The sequence below is a fragment of the Struthio camelus genome, chromosome 2 (assembly GCF_040807025.1).
Source record: "Struthio camelus isolate bStrCam1 chromosome 2, bStrCam1.hap1, whole genome shotgun sequence".
NCBI classification, from domain to species: domain Eukaryota; kingdom Metazoa; phylum Chordata; class Aves; order Struthioniformes; family Struthionidae; genus Struthio; species Struthio camelus.
The window spans coordinates 163,339,475-163,361,046 of NC_090943.1; the positions used below are offsets into that span (position 1 = coordinate 163,339,475).

The 21,572-nt window shown below is 39.3% G+C and overlaps 1 protein-coding gene across 2 annotated transcripts in view; it reads right to left on the bottom strand.

Moving 5' to 3' along the window:
- Positions 1-21,572, bottom strand: part of ADCY8 (adenylate cyclase 8) — a 128,700-nt gene that overhangs the window by 93,895 nt on the left and 13,233 nt on the right. For both annotated transcript variants that reach the window (XM_068933317.1, XM_068933319.1), the window contains exon 2: positions 4,209-4,358. In XM_068933317.1, coding sequence (XP_068789418.1) covers positions 4,209-4,358 — 150 coding nt within the window. The remainder of the gene's footprint in view (positions 1-4,208; positions 4,359-21,572) is intronic.

Consider the following 21,572-nt stretch of genomic DNA (forward strand, 5'->3'; position numbering starts at 1 on the left):
ACGTTTTCCCGGAGCAAAGCGACTTTGCCTCTCAAACTACAAAACCCCACAAGGGCCCTGAAATAGAGCAAGGAGCCCTTAAATCCTGAAATGTCCCCAAGAAGAAAGAGAATCTAGACTGCAAGAAAATAACAACATCCAGAAAATAAACTATCACATCTGGTTGCCCGCATTTCAGCTTAGAGCGGCAATAAAAAAAGAAATCATCCTTCAAAACAGAGTGGAGAAAAACTATGATTTTTGTGGTTTCACCTTAAATTTTTATTGCACTATACAAAAAGGATGAAGGCAAATGAATGAATGAAACTGCTTTCACTGCAAAAATATCAGCTTGTCTGTACAAAATTTAATGCAGAACACCATCTCTTGCTTTTCACCATAAGAAAAAAGCTGATATAGTAAATACTGATAATTTATATTGCAGAACATAGGCAAGTACTCTTTTGGGGGTTTGTAAAAAATCTCTGAAATGCAAACAGGTCTTTACTTATCAGTATTATCGTTTCCTTGTGTGTTTCCACATGTCTGAGTGTATCTCCTTCTTGTCTCCAAAATACAGATTATAAAATGCCTCGCTCACAGTTGGATGACTTTTCAGGACTGCCTCTCTTAGGCACTACGCAATGTCAAATAATGATAGCATTAACATTTATAGTTATTAGAAGAATAGGTGATCAGAAATGACAAACATAGGGTATTTAGAGAACTTAAAGAAGTCATTTTGAAAGCTTAGAAACTTAACTACTCAATTTTAATAATGCGCAATAATGAACAGAAGTATATCTAAAGCATTTAGATAACCTTTATAATTGTAAAAGATTGGATATTTTTCTGCAAATATTTATGGAGGAGAATAACATTCCTCATTACCTTTTTTAACTCATCTTATTTTCTTACTGTAAGAAGTAACTTTACCCTTACTTCTTCCTGTAAGTTTATCGGTCTTCTAATTTAAACCCATATAAGTACAAAATAAACCAGATAATATGGGACCTCTCTAGCAACCTTCATAACGAGTACGTCCATGAGTAGTCTCTTAATTCTCTATATGATGTGGCATGTCAGTACGGCTACCTATGACAGTCATTACTATTATTTCTATTAATGAAATGGAATCTGTGTGAGGTGGGAACAAACTTTGAGAGATTTTAATTACGGCACCCATTACCACAGAAGAGAGCAGCACCACTAGAAGGCACTAAAGCTTAACCTACCTATAAGAAATCTTATGTGTAGGCAGTTTATATTAAGGGGCAAAGGAATAAATTGAAGTGCAACGGCATTAAGGTTTGCGGTCATACCAAGGCAAAAGTTTCTGGTGCTTATGGGAAATTCACTGGGTAATTTTGAGGACATCTTCTTCTGCGGTTACACTAATACAGTAATTAAGACAATTACTTCTTCAAATACATGTCAAAAGACTATGATCATTTAGAAATGAAAATGCAACGGGTATTTTTTCCTATTGTTTCACCTCTGTATATGTTCCTGAATGAAAATGACTTTAAATTTTAGCTGTTTTTAATCAGTTACAATTCTCTGGCAAAGCCCCTGCAGCTAGTGGATGCTGGATAAGGAGGAAAAATTTTGTTTGTATCTTCTGTTTAGCATTTTTCTGGTTATGAAACATTAAGGTTACAGTGTAACTCATGGAATTATTATCCGGAAGAATTATGCTGAGAAGTATTCCTCTATTTACTCTACCCATTCTTAGCTCCTTATCCATAGTTTAGAAAGTTTCAGAAACCATAGCACAGCTATTGGCCTGCATGCATTTCTTTTTTTCTGTTTTTTAACTTTATTTATCAATCAGAGCTATTTTCTGGAAAGAATTTAATCCTGATTTTTTTTTTTTTTTTAAATGTGATGCGCATTACCAGGTAGCATATTTTTTTCTTTAATGTGTGAAAAGAACTACAGATTATCTGTATCATGAAATACATATGTCTTCAGAAGAGAAAAATGCTAGCAGTCCTTGGATTACTGCCTGAGGATGCTGATCCACTGAGCATGATCAAGCTGTTCAAAAGAAGCAGCCATCCAAAATATGACATTGCCAGTCATCTTAAAGAATATATGCTTAGAAAATTCTTAAATGAATGCTGCTTCAGAGGGGAAGGGGCAGAATAGAAGAGTGAGGGAAATAATAATCTCCGTTCCTCAAGATATTCTAGTATCACGACTTTTTGCTACTGCTGTTGCTCCAAATTGGAAGGAAAGCTGAAATACATGTATATATGTACACACACACACACACACACACACGTGTATGTACACACACACACACACACACACACACACATGTGTGTGTGTGTGTTCACCTGTATATGTACAAACATATATATAAGTATATATGTATATATTGGTGTGTGCAATAATACAGTTCCGACAGATTTGATGGAAAATATATCAGAATATTTTGTTCCTAAAATGTAGGTAAGTTTTAGATCAAACTATGTTTTATAAGAGCTATTTCCTTTAGGGTCCTGAGGTTTATAATTTCTCCTGCGGCCTTTTTTCCTGACCAGAATTCATTTTCCCTTATGCATTTCCAGTCCTATGATGCCTGTGGTGTACCACAATGTTTGGTTACAGGTGAGTGTCAGCGGGGTGGGGTAACTCTCCAGCAGCTTCTGCCCTCAAGAGGATAACATAGTGCCAACACCTTGCAAGGTGCTGGGCCAAGACAAAATATACAGCTCGACATCAACTCATCAGAAATGAAATACTTCTGATTCCTACTTTATCCCACCCTGGGAAATAAATTAATAAGTAAGTAAACAGTCCAAATGTGAGCATTATCTTCATTTTGCTAATAGGAAATAAAATTTCAGTAAAATTGATTTTCTCCAAAAAAAACCCCTGTCTTTGTAAAAACTCTGTTTTCTAAAAGAATTTAAAATAATTCTGATGGAAAATCCTCAGAATCATCTGGAACAGGGGAGTCTTTTGTTGATGTTTTACGAAAGTAAACATCACAAAGTTTTTTTACAAAGTACTTCAGAAAATAAGAATCTAAGTAAGTGGAAACTTGCAAAGAGTTAAATTTAAAAAAAACAGTTTAGACAAGCTGATGGAAGAGAAACCTAAAAAAAAAACTCAACGCAAAAAACCAAACATACAAATGAGGTACTACAATCAAGACCAAAACAGAGAATCTTAGATAGCATCCACCTTTTCTCTAAAGCCTCCCCAACTAGTGAGAGTTGGAGGTAAATTCTGGCCTAGATAACTTGAATTACCCAGAACAATTGGTTCTTCAGTTCTTGTGTAAAGTCTAGAACATGACAACTTCCTAGACCTCTTCATAACAGCATGGCTTTCAAGAAGTGAACAAGATACAAAGGATAAGCAGTGCATCTGCATATACAACAGGACAAAATAAATTACTAAGTTAATTTGAGAATGAAATAGCACTATAACATGTATTTAGGCTGCAGTTTGATTTCAAAATAACCTTTAAAATAGCAGAAGAACATTGTCCTGACTCACATTTCAGTGACAACGCAAAATTTACTTAACTTACGTTAGATCTAAGTTCCGCTGCCTTGGTACTATTAGATAATAAGCGTCAAACTTTCTCTCGTTTAATGACTCTTAGTTCTGGATTGGAAAAGATGATGTACATACCAGCTCAGATCAAGCATTCACCTGGCCCAGTATGCTATTTCTGACAGTGGCCAAAAGCAGATTTTTAGGGTAGAGTTGAAGAACAGAGAAAGCATATGGTGATACGTCCCTGCAGTGTCCTCACAGCTCCCAAAATTCATCCCTCAAACAGAGGAAAGGTTGTAGCATTTTATCTGCCTAGATAGAGTTATCTTCCATTTACTTGCTTAGTTTTCACTTGACTTTTAGCATCTGCAACGCTCTGAAACAGGGCGTTCCACAGATTAACCACGCTCTGCATAAAGAACCATTTTTTTTTAAACCAGACAGCTCTAGCTTCATTTGATATCTCCTTGTTCTTACGTGTGAAAAGACAATGAATAGTCATTCTCTATCCATCCTGTTTCCCAATGAAAAACTCTAAGACGTCATCATCAAATCAATACACAACAGAAAAACAACTGCATGCAACTCACTTAAGCCGCACAAATCGGGTGGCATCGCATCAGAGACAGTGAGGCTACAAACGAGCGGACACCCTGCTCTTGGCTAATTATCAATTCCAGTTAACACAAAAAGAGAAGTGTTCCTGCCAATACCTGTCGCTGGTTTTCTGTCTCTAGCCTCAGTCTGGCTTCTACACATCTTCTGGTCTCCAGGAAGGCTTGACGTTGTGCTCGGTCTGATAGGTAGCTAATGAAGATTCCTGCGGTGTTCATACACATAAACAACACTGCCTGAGCCGTTATCTGCAAGGAACAACAAACAGGATTTGATCAGACAACAGAGGCAAAAATATCCGTCTGAAAAATAAGGAGCGAGAGAGAGAATGACTGCTCCGCGGTCATGTACGCTGTAAAACTAAACAGTTAGGAAAGTTTACATAAAAGGATCTCTTGAATCTTAATTAAAGACATCAAACATATAAAATTCTCTCTGCCTTGAGGAAGAAATATGCAGTATTTGGGGGCATTAAACTCTAGCTGAACCACAAATGATGTTTCCAAGAACTGACTCACAGGGCTGTAGTCAGGAATGATTACAAACTTAATTAACAATTTGTTTTGCACTGCCTCTTCCGTAAAAGCAACTTTGTGATTTGTTTCATGGCTTAGTTTGAGACGAAAGCCATATTAAGGAATACAAAGAGTGTCAATTAGCTTAAGATTTAATATCAGTAATAATAGTTACTCTGTTATTGGCCAAATTGAATAAATTCATTTTCAGCTGATGCCAAAGCACAAGCTTCCATAATCTAAATCCTGAACTGTTCAATAGGAGAAGCTGAAAATATAATCAAATGCTTACATAGCCCGAACTTGTGTAAACAGGCCTCTTTCTTCACTGATGCCTATGCAAGAGCTGCAAGATATACTCTCCTTTCCTTGTAGAAGGTGTGCCACAGCTTTTTCCTTTGACATATGAACTTAAAAGAGCCAAATAGGCAGGGATCCTTGGGCAGTGTAAATTCCAGCAGCTTATTTGTCTTTCATTAATACCTCTTTGTGCTCTGTCTGCTTGTGAGGAAGTGAGAATTGTTTAGGAAACAAAGTAAGAAATGCATAATATTTGTGTGAGCCATAGACAGAACACAGATCTGCAGTGTCAGCACCTTTCCCCAGCCACCCCCACCACTGCTAGGGGTTACGAGCTCAGGTGAGCTCCTCTCAGTTCCAGTTTCAGTCGGGCTTTTGGGAAGGGGAAGAGTGGAAAGTAAATCCAGAAGTCATTAGTATTCTGCAAATGCAGCGTGTTTTAGGAGTAAACTGCTCTGGTCCTTACATCAGCTAGAAAAGCCAGTAGGTTACAGTAACCCACTGAGAGTCTGCACACTGCATCTGCCTGCCATGAAGCAGTCACAGCCATAGTGCTAGCAAGGTGGCTCACTGAGGGCACCTCACAGTTTAAGACCAGTGGTGGACCACCCTCGGAGCAGGCTGCGTTACTCTGCATGCCAGCGTCACCCGCCCAGCAGGGCTATCCAAGCTCTGACAGCTATGGTCTGCAGCACTGTGGTTAATACCTTCAGGAACACAGTGCAAGAAGAGCCATGCTAGGAAAGTCCAGGTCTCCTTCACTCGGGGTCCTGTCCTTAACAGAGGCCTACAGAGAACGCCTAGGTAAAGTACAAGAATAAAGCACGTGTTCAGTGATATTTTGTCAAAACAGTCTTGTAGAGTCCAGCAATCTGAGGTTGAGGGATGTCGCGGGCTAGAGATTGTATTTTTTTAGTGATATTTGATAAACAGTCTTCCTAAAATCAAAGTCTTGTTTTTTCTAATAGAAACGAGGAAATATTTAGTACAACTCCCTAATCATATTGTGCCTGAGATCTGCAGGTCTCATTCTCATTCCTCTTATTCATGAGGGTTACAAAAGTGAGATTTGTTATCAAACTAAGGGCACTTGGCAGAAGCTTCAGCTTTATGTGATCCTGTATTTCTGAATTTGGAGCATGGTTCTGTGATGATAGAGAGATTTCATGAACAATTTATAAGCCATGATTAAATACGAATAATTAAATATTCTCGCTCCAATGAAAAATTCATCTAACCTTTGCCAGTAACAGACATTTAGGCAAAATTTGCAGAGAAGTAGGGCATGGTTAGCATGATCCTTGCTTTAGTACATCTTCCCAGCTTCCCAGATCCCTCTGTTTACAGAACCTCTGAGCTGGAGGTGGCATATTCTACCTATCTATTTAACAGCCCCTGGTAGATCTAATATGTGCAATTTTTTCCTGATACCCTTTTGAAGTTAATTACACCTTTGGTCCCTGTGGCATTCAATGACAAAGATTTATATAATTTCATTAGGCACTTTGTGACGAAAATGTTTCCTTTTGTTTACTTTAAATCACTGCCTTACCATTTCTTTGAGTGTCCTCTCACGCTTATAATAAGAGAAATAGTGACTAATCATTCCCCATTCATCTCAGCAGTCAGGATTTTATCGACTTATAGAGTACCCTCCCTCAGCTTTCCCTTTATGGAAGCGAAGAATTCTGGACTATTTAGTCTCACTGTGTTTGGGCATCACTCTACCTCTCTGTTCATTGCTGCTTCCCTTCTTATTTTCTTCCTCTCTACCTTTTCCTGTCCTGCTGGAAATAGAGTGCCCCAGACAAGCCACCTTCAACTTTTGCTCCACAATAAAACAGAGAATGCAATTATTTAGCCCATGAGATGACACCTTTCTGGTGCAGGCTACCAAAAAATATATGATGAGCTGACATGAGAAAATATCAGTTCAGAATTATGTGGTGCAGCAGGAGAGCTGAAATCAGCTGTGGGTGGCTGGAGAAATCAACATTTTCCCCAGAAGTGGTGGCACACTACTCTTGTTTGCTTGCAATTTCAGTTGAAGTTCCACACGAGCCCAGTTTATACCCTTCTCTGCTAATGCTCTGAACTAGTGCCATTCACTTCAGCAGATCTCCTTAGAGCAATGCAGTAAAATTTAGCCTTCAATTAGATTTCGTGAGTGCATAATTCAGTTTAGACAAAGGGAATCATGGAAAACTTGCTACAGGTAAAACGACAGTTTACTCAGTTGGAAGCAGAGTCTGCTTTCCTTACACAAAGTAGTCTGATTCAAGCCAATCTAAAGAGTAAAGTGCTATGGCCGGTAAGGATGTTAATCTGTGCCTCCTTTTAGTTAAACAAAAGAAAGACACGTAAGACCTGAGTCTCTCATTGCCACTCCTTTTTCCTGCAGCTTGTTGTGACACATTCCAGAAGTCTTACAGGATTTTCTACTGCATATCAGGGCCACAAGCCAAGGCAGACTGTGATTTCATAAGATGTGCACAGTTTCATATCTTTTTGACTGACCTGAAGATAATCAATGCTCATACAGAAGGACAGCTGAGGTATAGGGAGAAAAAAAGAATATCTTTTCACAGCCTTTATGAGTCCTTTAGTCTATTTGTGCCTTGTACAGCACTCAAACATGCAGCTGTAGCAGGGACAGCAAGTGATCTTAAAAAGCCATGAATGATATATTTTGATGTTAAAAAGGGCTCTAGAGAGGTCTGTTTCTTGGCTATTGTAAAAATGCAAACAAAAGGCACCTATCACCATGCTTCTTGGGAATATTAATGTTACAGGACCATCACTATCCCTACTGTACTTGCAGCTGGCACATAATCACATAATAGGATGAAAAGAGCTAAAGAAAGCTAATTGACAAAATTATGCAGGTAGCTAGAAGTAGCTGTTAAAATTTTTACCCCAAATTTCTGCTTCCCATATTTCTCACAGGAGGTGATTTAAGAGCTTAGTTCACAGAGAAATCACCTGTCAAATCAAATTTACATTTACAAAGTGTCCTTCACGAAAGCACCTTGGGGCACTTTGCAAAGTCAATATGAAAAACAAAGGCAATAAAAGGACAGGAAGCAGGTCAAACAAGAAAGATAAGTTTAAATTCAACAGTATATACTGATTCAAATCCATTCATTTTATAATCTGTCATATGCTGATTCAAAAGCACTTTGCCAAGGTAGTTAAAAACAAGACAACATCTTGAGTAGATTCGGGAACCACCAGATCTCAGATAAAAAACAGTTATAAAGCACTGGACACAGCTGGCAAGGAAGAAGTATTAATCAAAGTAGGTACAGTATGGTAGAGTAAGAGAACAGGGAAAAGAGAATTTGTTGGAAAGCCAGTGAAGTATCTCAAGAAGCATGTTGCTAAGTGATGGGGGAATCACAGCCACAGACAGATGATCAAGACAGAATTGAATGTAGTTCAGGAAACAGGAAATTCAGTAGGATACAGGTGAGGGTGTTTGAGTTGTCGAGAATACAGCTGAGCTAAGTATAACAACACCAATTTGTAGATATTTCTGCAATAAAAAGCACCAAATTGGTGCCCAGTGACAGGACAAGAGGCAACGGGCAGAAGCTGAGCCACAGGAAGTTCCACCTGAACCTGAGAAAAAACTTCTTTCCTGTGAGGGTGACTGAGCATTGGAGCAGGTTGCCCAGAGGGGTAGTGGAGTCTCCTTCGCTGGAGATATTCAAAACCCGTCTGGATGCGATCCTGGGCAATATGCTCTAGGGGACCCTGCTTGAGCAGGGGGGTTGGACTAGATGATCTCCAGAGGTCCCTTCCAACCTCAACCATTCTGTGATTCTGTGAAATTCAATTTGCCTTAATTTGGAGTTTTTGTAAATTCCTGTTAGTTTATGAACAGCAGGGAGTGAGTGAGGCAACAGTCTGAAAATGCTAAAAGTTTTGAAATTTCAAAAATCATAACTTAAGTGTGTTTCTGTTATGTCACATTTCTTCTTTGAAAAGATGCAATTGTCCACTTAGAGAGTATAAAGCCGTAAGGACAGTCGTGCAGGCCCATAATCCAGTGCCTTCTGAGACCTGCCAGTAGTAGATAGATACTTAAGGAATGTACAGTAGTTGCCTGATTTCCTCCGTAACTTGAGAAAAAGTATTTATGGATACTTACGAATATTCTGCAAATTCAACAGATTGGAAAGATTGTTGCCAACTATTAGCTAAACCTAAACGAGAGTGATTGCCACAAACCATCTTCAGCACGACTAAGTTCAGCCAGCTATAGCATATATTGATTTGGAAACCACAGTAGAGAAGGAGAAAGTTGAAGAGCTTCTGTATTATTACCCCAACTGCACACAAATAATCTAATGTTCTCTGCAGAAGTAACCCCATTATTAACCTCTTCAGCAGGTTTTTTTTGTTCTACCATGTAGAAAAACAACAACAACAAGCCCCAAAACATTGCTGGGGCTGATCTGGCTCAAAAAAATCTGAAAACTGAAGGAATCATTTTCAATGTTATTTTCAATTGGACATTCTCAAGGCAAATCAACTCTAACAAGCAGGAATTTCATTAATTCTTGAAAGCAGCCCTTGGAAAATTGTTTAATCCTTTTCCTATTTTACTTTCTATTTTGGGTTGGCTTCAACAATGGATTAGAGTAGCTCTTGGCTGTTTTGGGAAAACTGGCGAAGTAAAGCTGTTGTGCTTCTTTAAGAGTGTTTTCAGTATGTGCCACATAAAGAACCGGTTGCTATGGTAATTATTATTGGTTAATTAGGTTTGGAGAAGCACTTTGATTCATCATTAGTTGTTTAACTAAAAATAGCAGCTTGCCACAAGTTGTTTTCTGTAACTAAAATGTTTCAGAAACCTCATTCCCCGCTCTCCCTTCACTCCCATCCCCTTTCTTAGGTTATTCCAGGGGACAATATCTTATGCTCTCTATCAAAAGACCATAAGAACTGATCACCAGGAATGAAGGGAGGACTGCATGAGAAGTGTGGGATTTGAGACTAAAATGCTCTTCTTTGTATAGAACAGGAACATCTGGCAGTGCACACTCCACCACTCTCTGACTGCTGGGCTGTGGCAAGCCTGTATCTCCAGCTGAGACCATGATTTTATGAATCAAAGCACTTGGCAGCAAAACTAATGAGTACCTGTATCTCTGTGTTGCCTCTTGCCCACCTTGATCCCGCAGCACAGATTCCTCTTTGTTGTGCCAGGTCAATTATTTGTGGGACCATACTGTGAACTATACCAGGGAACTTGGCCAACTTAAAAAACAAACATTTGGTGTTGGCAGTGATTTTCCTATCTAGAGCAGTCGTCTGACTGAGCTCACAGCACAGCCTCCACAGGGAGAGGAAGCACGTGAGTATTCAGAAATTGGCACTCCTGCCAACTCTCTAAAAGGAAACCGTTGCTGCCTTATCGTTAAACCACCTTGTAAGGAGTTTTCTTACTCCCCAGGTTCATCCAGTCTGACTTCTCCTGGGACTCCACTAAAAGTCAGCAGCCATGCTAGTCTTTTTTTGTTTGTTTCAGATTATGGATACTTCTCCACCAGAATTCAATGGCGATCGCCCTGTCCCACAAAGGTGCCAAAACTGTCATGACTTTCTAGGAAGTTAATTTGTCCCTGATCCTCTTCACTGTCCGGTGCATAAATGCAACAGATGTTTTGCTGCTACTCACAGCTGGAGTGAGCATCAGTTCTTTTATCTGATTCAAATATATACAGTTTACTAAAGGCAAGAATACAGCCTACACCTGAGAAGACAGTCAGAGTGAAGGGGATGTTGTTTATTCATGATAAGCTCAGTTAAGTACACTTTCTGATGGTTTAGAGAGCTGTTTTTCCCCCACCCTCAAATGGCTAAATGTGAAAACAGATATTTTTGTAAAAAATGAAAAGGCTTCCTTCTGTTTAATTTAAATCACAAATTAATGAAGCTTTTGAGTTTAGAACCAAATTTGACAGTGTTCAGCTGCCCACAGTTCCCACTGGGACACAGATTCTTAGAAAATTCAGACCTTATTTAGGCCTCCAAGATAGTTGAGCTCTTCTAAGAAGACTGGTCTTGTGCCTTCTAGAGCAGGCACTGAAGGACTTTACTACGTACTTAGGGCACAGTCTGACCTTGAATGCGCATAAAGCCTGCAATGCAAGTTGCACCTGTCTATCAAAATGCAGGATGTACCTCAATGAATGATTATATTACTGACAATGGGAATAGCTGGTCTCAGATATGTTTTTCTTTATGCTTGTGCAGAATAATTTAACATGGCTATTGCTCCTGCATTTCTAACGATTTAGAAAACAAAGACCATTTTCCATCTGAACAAGGACACATTTGTACAAAACCAATTCTTCTAGCTTAAGCCAGAATTTAGAACTATGTCTTTAATATTCAGAATATAAGGTTTGTTCTGCTGTTAGAGAAATAGCTATTTCCTTCTTGCTCTTTCCCTCTCATTGAATTCGTTAGAAATGCAGAAAACCGAATGTCTAACTAAATTGTTCATAAGCAACTCAAACCTTAACAGTTTGGCAGACTGGCTTTCAAATATGGCAGGAGTTTTGCAACAGGGTGAAATAGAAGAGGTCTTCCGGGAAAATCTTATTATATCAGACATGTAATACCTGACACAACTTGAGTGATACACATAGGAAGGTGAACAAATATATAAGCCTGCTAGTACCATTGAATAGCTCCAAATGACAAATCATTTTGAGCACAGCACATTTAATTCCCTTTGAGTTAACGTAACATTTAGGATTCAGGCATAACCTTCAGAAAAAAATATATATATTATTCTGGGATTTTTGATAATCTTCTCTTGGTGCTTTTTTTTTTTTTTTTATAGATGTTAAAGAGACTAGATGTCATGGACTTTCTCCGACCGTGACAGTATTAGGGTCGTAGCTCATGCATATGGGTGAATGAACAGAGATGGGTAAATAATCTTCAATTTTTAGGAACTGCTGTCTGTGACTGCATGGTACTATAGTCTACTGAAGTGTCTTTCTGTCCCTCATCTAGAAACTGCTCCTGAACCACACGACGAAATCTAGCGGTCACATCTCTCATTCACTGAGCAGCACAGCACTCTTTCGTCATTATATTGCACAAAGGATGCTAGTATGGATACGAGCAATCTTCCTATTTGGAATAAACAGTCTTCTCTTCTAAGGTGAATATAATTCCCTATTCATTGTTTTCTGTGTGCTGGTTAGGTACTGTCTCCTTCTACTCTGAGACAGCAGCTGCATGCAGGGCAATTCCAAGGAGAAGTCTAAAGCTAAACCTTCCAAATATCATCATTTGATTCCTAAAACTTTGTTTTGTGTATTTAGCTAAACTTAAAAGGCTCATATGAATCTCTTTTTTCTTCTCTAAATATATTTATGTGTAACTTTGAAACCATTGTGCATCTAGTACAGAATTATTTTAATTATCCATTCTGTCTGCGCAAGAGCAGATCCTGTAACAGCCTACACAAAACAGCAAAAAAATAAGGCCCAGCACAAATGCCTACCCAATGGAGAAATGCACTGGAAGCCCCTGGTAATCACGGTAGGTTAGGAGACTGCTGAAGTAATGATATTTCCCTGCTCGCTGCTTGGAAGGGACTGTAAAGCAATGTGGAGTTTCCCTTTCTGCACTTCCGCATTTCAGACTCATGAAGATCAGTCTGCCTGATGCTGAAATAGCCTCTACATTTTTTATGCAGAAGTTGACCTCCCTTCCAAGCTGCACATTTACTGTTCAAGACAAAAGCCAAGGTAATTACATTTAATAGAAGCCACCTTCCATTTGAAGCCTCTAGAGAAATTAATTGCTCTTAATAGAAGTTGCAGACTCTAAACAAAGATTTATGATAAATTAATCTGAAATTGGGAAGCACATGCACAACATCCTAGATACGAGGAATGAAAAATCCTTCCTATGTTTGTGGATCAATCTTATCAAATATTGATTTTTTTCCTCCTGTGTTACACATAGATATCTGAATTGTAAATAGCTATCTCTCACTTTAGATGAATCAATATCTCGGGACCAGGCATCAGATACTATAGCTAATTTTTCAGCGACAAACACTTCCCACTCTAGCTGGCACCCAGCCTGGGAATGCCTGGGACCACCACTGAGCATGAGGGTGAGTTTGGACACTCTAAAATTGGGGCCTCTAAAGTAATAGCCACTTTTGAAAAATTTTCACAAATTATTTCAATAGTTTTGTTTAAGCAAATGCAAGATAGCTAAGGCAGAAGAGCTTCTAGCGCTTCCCTTAATAGATTATACAACTGATTAGGAGGAATGAGGGAAAATATTTTCTCAAAATTGCTTTGCAGCATTGGGAAGAGCTTAAATATATTTTAAGGAAAATAGAATTAGGCAGTCTGTATTTCTACTAAGTGCATTCATCGTGGTGTTCTGCACAGCTGTTTTTATTGCTCTAGATAATGGCTCTTATCTGAAATAGGATGTCAAAACTGAGTGAGGGATAATTATATTTGTATGGCTGACAGCCGTTCATCTTCTCCGACACACTTTGTTGCTGTTTTCGTCTGATCAAATGTACGCGTATCCCAACAATTACCTGCAGTACATAATCTATGTCTCTTCCCAATGGAATTGCCTGTCCTCGTGATTTGTATATAGGGGACCCTGCTTTGGTGCATTGCGCAGAACTGTAGCAACAGCCTGCACAGGAGAAGCTTTCCATGTTTGTTCTTAGCAATGTTCGGCTAGGTTGTACATCTTTTCCTCTAAATTATCAAGCTGTGGCCATAAGTGGAGGAAAGAAATATGACTTTGCTAATCATTTCCCCCCCTTTTGTTTTACCATAGAAAAAGACAGTAATAGGAAAAAGTAATAACCTTAAATTCATTCTCTGATCCTTTGCCAAGAAATAAAGGCTGTCTTGTGAAAGGCACTCCAGTCCAGTGAGAATGAGGCTAATGATTATAAAAAAGTAAATTATTTTAAGTAAAATAGTACTGAAAACACTAGTAGTGAAAAATAAATGAGAGATATCATAGCCTTGAATGTCTTTTTCCGAACGACAACTGTCCTTCAAAGCCTGGTTCTTCTATGAAGGGAAGTTCAGCTGTTTGCGTGAATCAGTGGTACCTGCTGGCAGCTGAACAAACAACCCACAACCCCAGCTATTTCTTTTCTAAACTATTAGCCCAACAAAGCCAACACGGTAACGGAAAAAAAAAACCCTCTTTGCACTTAAATATCAGCGTTTTTATCTAACGCCCAAAAACAAGGCTAACTTTTTCCCATAGTTTCACCTGTCATTGGCAGTCATTTGGCACAGGTGTCGACAGAGATGCATCTCAGCCCACAGACTGAAGTGTACTGCTGTGTGGGACCGGAGGAGTAGGCTACAGCTCGTCTTTCAGATCCCGGGTCAGGCCTAGAGGTCTGTTAGCCCTGAAATAATAAAGCAAGTAATTCCTCTCTTCAAATTCCCCATTATGACTACTCTGCTTCCATCTTAAGATGTTTTTGTAAAAGGGTCCTGAAGACCACAATGAGTGCAGTTGATCTACCTATCTGTTTCTCTATCTTTAATCTTTCTCAGTGTCTCCTTTTATTTTTGATTATGATGATCCCCTGAAAGCTAAGAAAAGATAGAACTCGACAATGACGTTTCTAGAATCTTTTCCTAGCAGAATAGAAAGAAAAGTAATGATTGAGGCTGTCGGCGGTACCTGATGTTTATATTAGGCTGCAAACATGAAAGATCGTAGCACCTAAGGACCGCCCTTCGGAGAATTCTTGGGTAACACGGAAGTGGTGGATTGTATTCTGACTTGCCACCTTGGGCTTAATCAACTTGGGTGAATGAAGAGTTTCAGGCAACCTTAACCACAGTGATAGCCGGTGCTGATGTGACCTCGGGGAGTCTTGGGAGACTATATGAAGGAGATAACCCACGAAGGTATGAATCAGCCTGCAAGAAAACCCTTTGGCAGAGTTTAGGATGGGCTAATAGAGTGCAGGGGCCTTAGCCCTCTTTCCTGTCCAGAGCCGTGCTGAACACCACTGGGGCACAGTGAAAGAGACCTGAGGCGATGCAATGCAAGGTTAACACGGAAGTTTATTGCCAGTTACGCAGCATTACCCCATAGTCCCTTTAAAAGTCTGTTTTGTCTCCATCTTCTAACTCATGCTTAAGAACAGTTCGGAAGGGAAAATAGGAAAGTATCATGGAAGCAAATGGAAATGTACCAGACAGAAGTCACGAGGGGTTTCAGCATTCCAGACCAGCCGGATTAAAACTTTATCTCACAGAGTTAGGCGAGGACAAACATTTTCCTTTGTGAAACCTGTGGGTGTTGTTTTGCTATTAGTCACGGTGAATGCTTCAGTGTGGTGAACTAAGAGAAGTCAGGCTGACATCAAATGTACAAAGAGTGCTGTGGGAAACAGTTGACTTAGTCCTTTGCCTGGCAGAATACGCCACAGACAAATATTAAAGGATTAGGTTTCTTCTGCCACTTTGCTAGCAGAGACTTATAGCACAGGCCTCTTTATGAATTTACACTGATGTGACCTACGACTAATTCCTTTGAAGGCAGTTGCTTATTCTGGTGTAATACAAGGGCGGGATTAACATCAGACCCTGATGTTTACAGTAAGTCAAATTCTTCTTGCCTTACAGTACAAGTTATGCCTTTGTTTCCACTGCTTGTGTAAGCAAGAGAAATGGAAGCTGGACTATTTGTGGAATATTAAATAAATGATACAACACGTAACAGTCATTCCCTCTGATCTTGCTGTAGTATCCTGCTGACACTGTGAGAGCTGCTGGATTAAAACCTGATGGACATAAACTGAAACGAGACACCCCCTCACATACACTTCCACCCTGATGGTTTAAATCAGTATAGCTCTGTAAAAATTAATATCGGGTTTGATCCAAGGCACGAACACAAATCCTGTCCACTTCTTTGCTTTACAATAGGAGTTCAGACAGTTGTTTAGAGGCACCCACTCAGGAGCAAGGTCAATCTCAGCCTGCTCACACAGAGGCTCATTGATTTCTAAGGAATGTTTGCCTGGGCAAAGTAGTGTTTGATCTCAGGTCAAGTAACTACTATATAGATCAATGTAGCACCAGTTATAACACATAAACATTGCTCCTCTAGAGGTGCACAGTAGATGAACATCTGAAAAGAAACTGTGTGTGTCCTTCAACATGCTAGGGGGCAAATACCAAGGCTGACCATGCTGTGCTTCACGGCACTTAAGAAAAAAAAAAAAAAGACGAAGAAAAACCTCAGACCTGGAATTTAAATCAAGAATAAGCTGACAAAGTAGATTTCTTACTGGAATTTCAAGCAATGGAGAGAAACTATTTCTTATTTGTTTATATTTTGTTATTTCATTCCTTAAAAAATAAAGCTAAGCATAACCACTTTTAGAAACGGTTCATCCCAGTTGTTTGATATTTTCTGGAAGCCAGAAAGTGCTGACAGTTAAATCAGTGAAAGGGCTCAAGGAGAAAGGATACAGTTAATAATAAGGTAAGACACTTTTCATCATTTAGTGCTTGATCAAAAGCCTGTTGTGTTTGATGGAGATATGCCTACTGGCTCTGATGGGCTTTTAAGCAGTTTCTTCAAATAGTCTTGGTTTGTTAACTATCAGAGCACAAGTGAAATGAAGCATTTCATATATTCCAGGGAATCACTAATGTATCCTTCCTGGTAACAATTAGAGGTTTTTTTTCTCTCTAAAAGGATGAAATGAAATCTTAGAGTGTAAGTTCTCCCTCCCAATTGGCTCTAAGCTAGTCAACCCAGTGGACAGATATTCCCTTCCAAGAGACATACAAATTTTTCAAACTGCAAAAAAATAGAATGTCTGTTCCTTAAAGGAAAATATGCCTGGCCCCAGGGTTCAAATTCTTTTCTGTTTGTTCAGATATTCCAGAGCTGTGAGCAATTAAAAACACATCTATAGACAGCACTACAAGTATATTTGTTGCTGATATTAAGCCAACATCGGACGACAAGCACTGCACAGTAACCACACGTGTAACCTATATTAAATTCTGGGGTAAACCAAGAACTAACTCAGACGCCTTGTTTATGATGCCCTCCTTACAAATATCCACATCCATCTGTTAAAATTAGCTCAATTCATAATTATGTGAGCATAAAACTAATATTTTCTAGCAATAAATAGACAATGTGGTTCTATCATAAATAGCTTTTGTCCTGGATTTCTGACCTTCTGTCTTGCCTTCTGCCACATTCTCACATATTATTTCCATAAATAGTACATAAAAAATAGAAAACCTCCAAGTCATGTCAAATAATTTTTTTATAGTGAAAAATATTAACAATAAAAGAGAAATCAATTGAACTGAATGCATCACAAGATGATGTATTATAAAAATAATTACTTTTGGAAATTATATTTGGAGACAACTGGAGACGATAAGACAATTTTGGAGAACTAGAAAAGTTATATATTTTTTGTTATGAAAACCAAAATATGTGTGTGTAGGGGGAGGGAGTATGTGTTAAAATTTTCAGGCTCGGGGAGATTATTAAAAATCCACCTTTTTTCTCTTTATTTTGCTGGTAGAAAAGAGATGCCCACTACTGTATTTCCGGGCAGCTCTACCTTCTCAGTGTGCAAATGCCTTTCTCAGCTGAGATAACCCTAGATGAACCTAGAAGGGAAAATACCTAGAGAGATATAAAATTCAATCAAAAGACACCTGTAGACTGTGGGCAGCATCTGAATAGGGTTTTTAACACCAGTCTTTAGCTCCAAATGGTGCTCTACTGGAGCACGGCACAACCTACTCGTGGAGCAGGCATGTACTCCAAAGCAGAGGACGACACAGGTGTCATCAAGCTGGCAAAGACCAAGCATGGTAAGTCCACAGGCAAACTTCCCATCTCAGGACTAGGAATGTGCTGGGCACATACACATTGTGCTGTACCCAGCCTAGCAAACTTAACGTCCCAACGTTGAAGACTAATACAAGCTGAGATAGCAAAGGTCTGTCTTTCCATCAAGGCAAACATGTCCTCTGCAAGAAATATGTCCTTGGAGACATCCTGTAAAGCCACAATTTTGCACAAATTCCTTCTCATTGTCTCCTAGAGGAAGTTATCACCTTGAATTTTAATTAGGCTCTAGCCCTCTGGCTCTCATTCAGCAGTTAATCTGTTCTTCCTTCATATATTTCTGTCTTTTGAAAAAATTCCATTGAACAAAGGAATGACTGGCCCAAAGTCCCACTGCTCCTGACTTCAGCTGGACACTTCAAAGAGGTGCTGGAGTCTCCAGAGGGCTATCTAGTGTGGTTTTTTTTTTTTTTTTTTGGAAATGAATATAGTAAAAGAAGTTTGGTGAGGTATGAAAAATCTGGTTATGGTAGCTCTCAGCTACCAGTTCCCACTGAGTTCAAATGGAAACTGAAAGGGAAGATTCATTGCCACTCAGAGTTGCAAAATCCCTCCTCTGAGAGTTGGGGGCTGTTACTGACCCCAGAATTCAATGAAAACTTTTTGTTTGATCACAAGAGCAGACACTACTGATCAGCAAGACTTGCAAGAGGTAGTAGCTCAGGACCCAGCCTGCTCCAGTGCTTGCAGGAAGTCAGCAGTACCACTGGAATTGGCTGGGATCATTCAGACGTTCTGGAAAAATGCGTCTTTATTGACAAAATGTTGATATACCTGTCTTCAAAATAACGATAACGAAAAAATAGCAGGATGACCTATCTCTACTTACTAGCCTGCTTTTTCATTAAGAGGGATAATAAGAGCAAATGTAACCCACATGTCCATTTTATGCTATCCTCTGTTCTTAACACAAAAAACAGCATGAGTTAACAAAGTATGCATCGTTACTAAGAGACTCCTGCGCCAGGAAGGATGTCAAAAAATCCTTTATTGAAGGTTTTGATATAGTTACTCTGAACACTGCTAATACTGATTTTGTAGTCTGGAAATGAAGGCAAGCTGTTGAATGAGTGAGTTGCCCTTCACAACATGAAAAACATGATTAAACTATCCTAGCAAGGTCAGAGTTTATTGCCCCTGAAGAGAACATTAGCCACCATGTTCACTGAATTACAATTGTGTGCTGCTAAGGCCCTTTGCTTTGTTGGACAAGGGAGGGAGCATTTTCTGACTGACTGTTGAAATGAAAAGCCCAATTTTGTACTTTCTGGCGAGGGTGGGATACTCAGTCCTAGGAAGGGTACCATGCTACTCCAGTAACATAAAGTAGCCTCAGATCCGGTGGACCCAGTCCTGGCAGTTATTCTTAGGGAAATTTTGCAGGAGACAAACTCTCCCGTTAGGCTCAGTTTACAGGGTAGACCTGGATGCAAAGGAAGAGCCAGGACTCTTCCACCTCCTCACAATGCTCCAGCTACTTAGTAGGTATAAACTAGTCCCTGCAACGGCTTATGACAATGTAGACCTATCTTTTACCGTTTTTCATGTGTTTCATTGCTATTTTGATGTGTAGTATATATCTATGAATAATTCTAAAGTCAGCAGTAGATCTCAAATATTTTGGAGAGAATATTCATACCTTTAAATATATACAGGTGCTTATGTACTCGGCTGATTCAGGACGTTAGAGTAACAAGAAGAATATTTATTTTTACTATTTTCTCACTAATTTCTAATTCTTACTGTTTTCTTACTAATTAAGTAGCATATGCGGTACAAATGCACATAATGAACAATATCCACAATAAAGAAGATGATCTGAATATCTGTATATGGTTACGATTAAGAGAAATCAGAACAAGTTTATAAAATTTGTAAAATAAGGGGAGGAAGAACAAAGGTGAATTAAATGGAGCTGATGATGAACTAAAAAATAGCCCCTCCTTATTCAATAGACTTGCTCTTTGCCATTTCTTTACCTTCAGCTGGGCTTTGTTGACAGAACAGTACTTTCATCAGTCATTAGCCTCTTGGAAGAGCCAGCTGGACCCCGTCATTTTCTTGCATCATCAGCAACATTATTGGCTGATTTTGAACTATTATTTGATCCAATGTGTCCTTAGCAGACCAGAGATACAAATGCCTGATGTTGTGGAATTTCATGCTACATAAATGAAGCTAGTTCATGCTAATCTGTTTTCATCAGTGAAGTGATCGCTAGAAATACAAAATTATTTGCTTCTTTGGAAACCGGGAGGTGAGAACACTTTGCACCATAGGCAGAATTAGGTGCCAAAATTATGGAATTATAGAAGTCAGGGAATTAAAATGACCTTGTCATTTAACCCGCGTTCCAGGCCCTAAATGTTGCCCAAACTACCCCTAACAAAATGCTTCTTTACACTACTCAATGTTCACCCATAATGGAAATATCACAGCCCCCTTCCCCCTCTCCCAGTAACATATAGTTACTTAAATATCTTTTTTGTTACAAGGTTTTTCCTACCACCTTATCGATATTCCTTGCTATAACTTAGGCCCATCACTTATACTTACTTGTACTGTCTACAGGTGAGATACAGTAAATATTTCGTAAGAGTAATACATTTCTTCTTCTCTGTAGCAACCCCTTCCATATTTGAAGTCTGCTACATGTCTCCCTTCAGCTCGCTCTTCCCTAGAGCAATCTTCTATCATACAGAAGGAGTGAAAATTAGCAGAATCAACTGCAACTGAGACCAATATGGATCAAGATAGATAGTGTTTTGCTGGCAGTAGTTTCTCTCTTTTTAAAAGAAAGATAGTGTCTGTTGTTCAAAATATTGCCCTGGCAGTGGTAAACTGCCTAAGGATAAATCTGCCTCTAGCTTTCTTTGGTGGCTATGATTGCTGAGAAAGCTGTGGTCAGACCATAGTGCACAGACATGTCTCAGATATCTCCTAACACTTATCCAGCAGTCTTACAAAGGAGAAAAGCTAAGTGGTTGGTAGTGGTGGAAGAGCTCCTTCTACTGATGGACACATAAGATAACGTACTTACTGACATTGTTCAAACTGTCTCCCACCTACAGTATTACTCATATTGCAAGGATTTAGTAGATGGAGGTAGAATCATTCCCCAATAGAAGCACTGCATGTGCGTATGCCTAAAGGTTGTTATGAGGTAGTATTCTGGAATAGCCTGATATTACTGTGGGGGAGAGGGTGTAAGGATGCTACCTTGAACTTGGGACCACATGATGGTAATAAGCCAACAGACCAGCTCCCACAATGAAGCAGTGTGCCAGGCCAGTGACAACATGATACAGGTCTGCAGTAAAATCCCACAGCAGGTCTGAAGGCTGGAATGGACTCAGAGACCTAAACGGGTACAGAAGGCACGGCATATATGTTGAACTAGGTCTAACGCTGTGACCACAGGACCTATGCCCTGCACTGGCTGTGCAATTGCTTCAGGCAGAGATGCTCGTTCTGGCTTCCAGATCCTCAGCAGATCTGTGAACCCACCTACTTGAAAAAATACCTGTACCACTGTCACAGAATCACAGAATATGTGAGATTGGAAGCTACGTCTGGAGATTTTTTGATACAGAACTCCTGCTCAAAGCAAGATCAACTAGAGCAGGGGCCTTTTCCATTTGGATTTTGAATATCTTCAAGGTTGGAGACATCACAGCCTCTCTGGGCAATCTGTCCCAGTGTTCAACC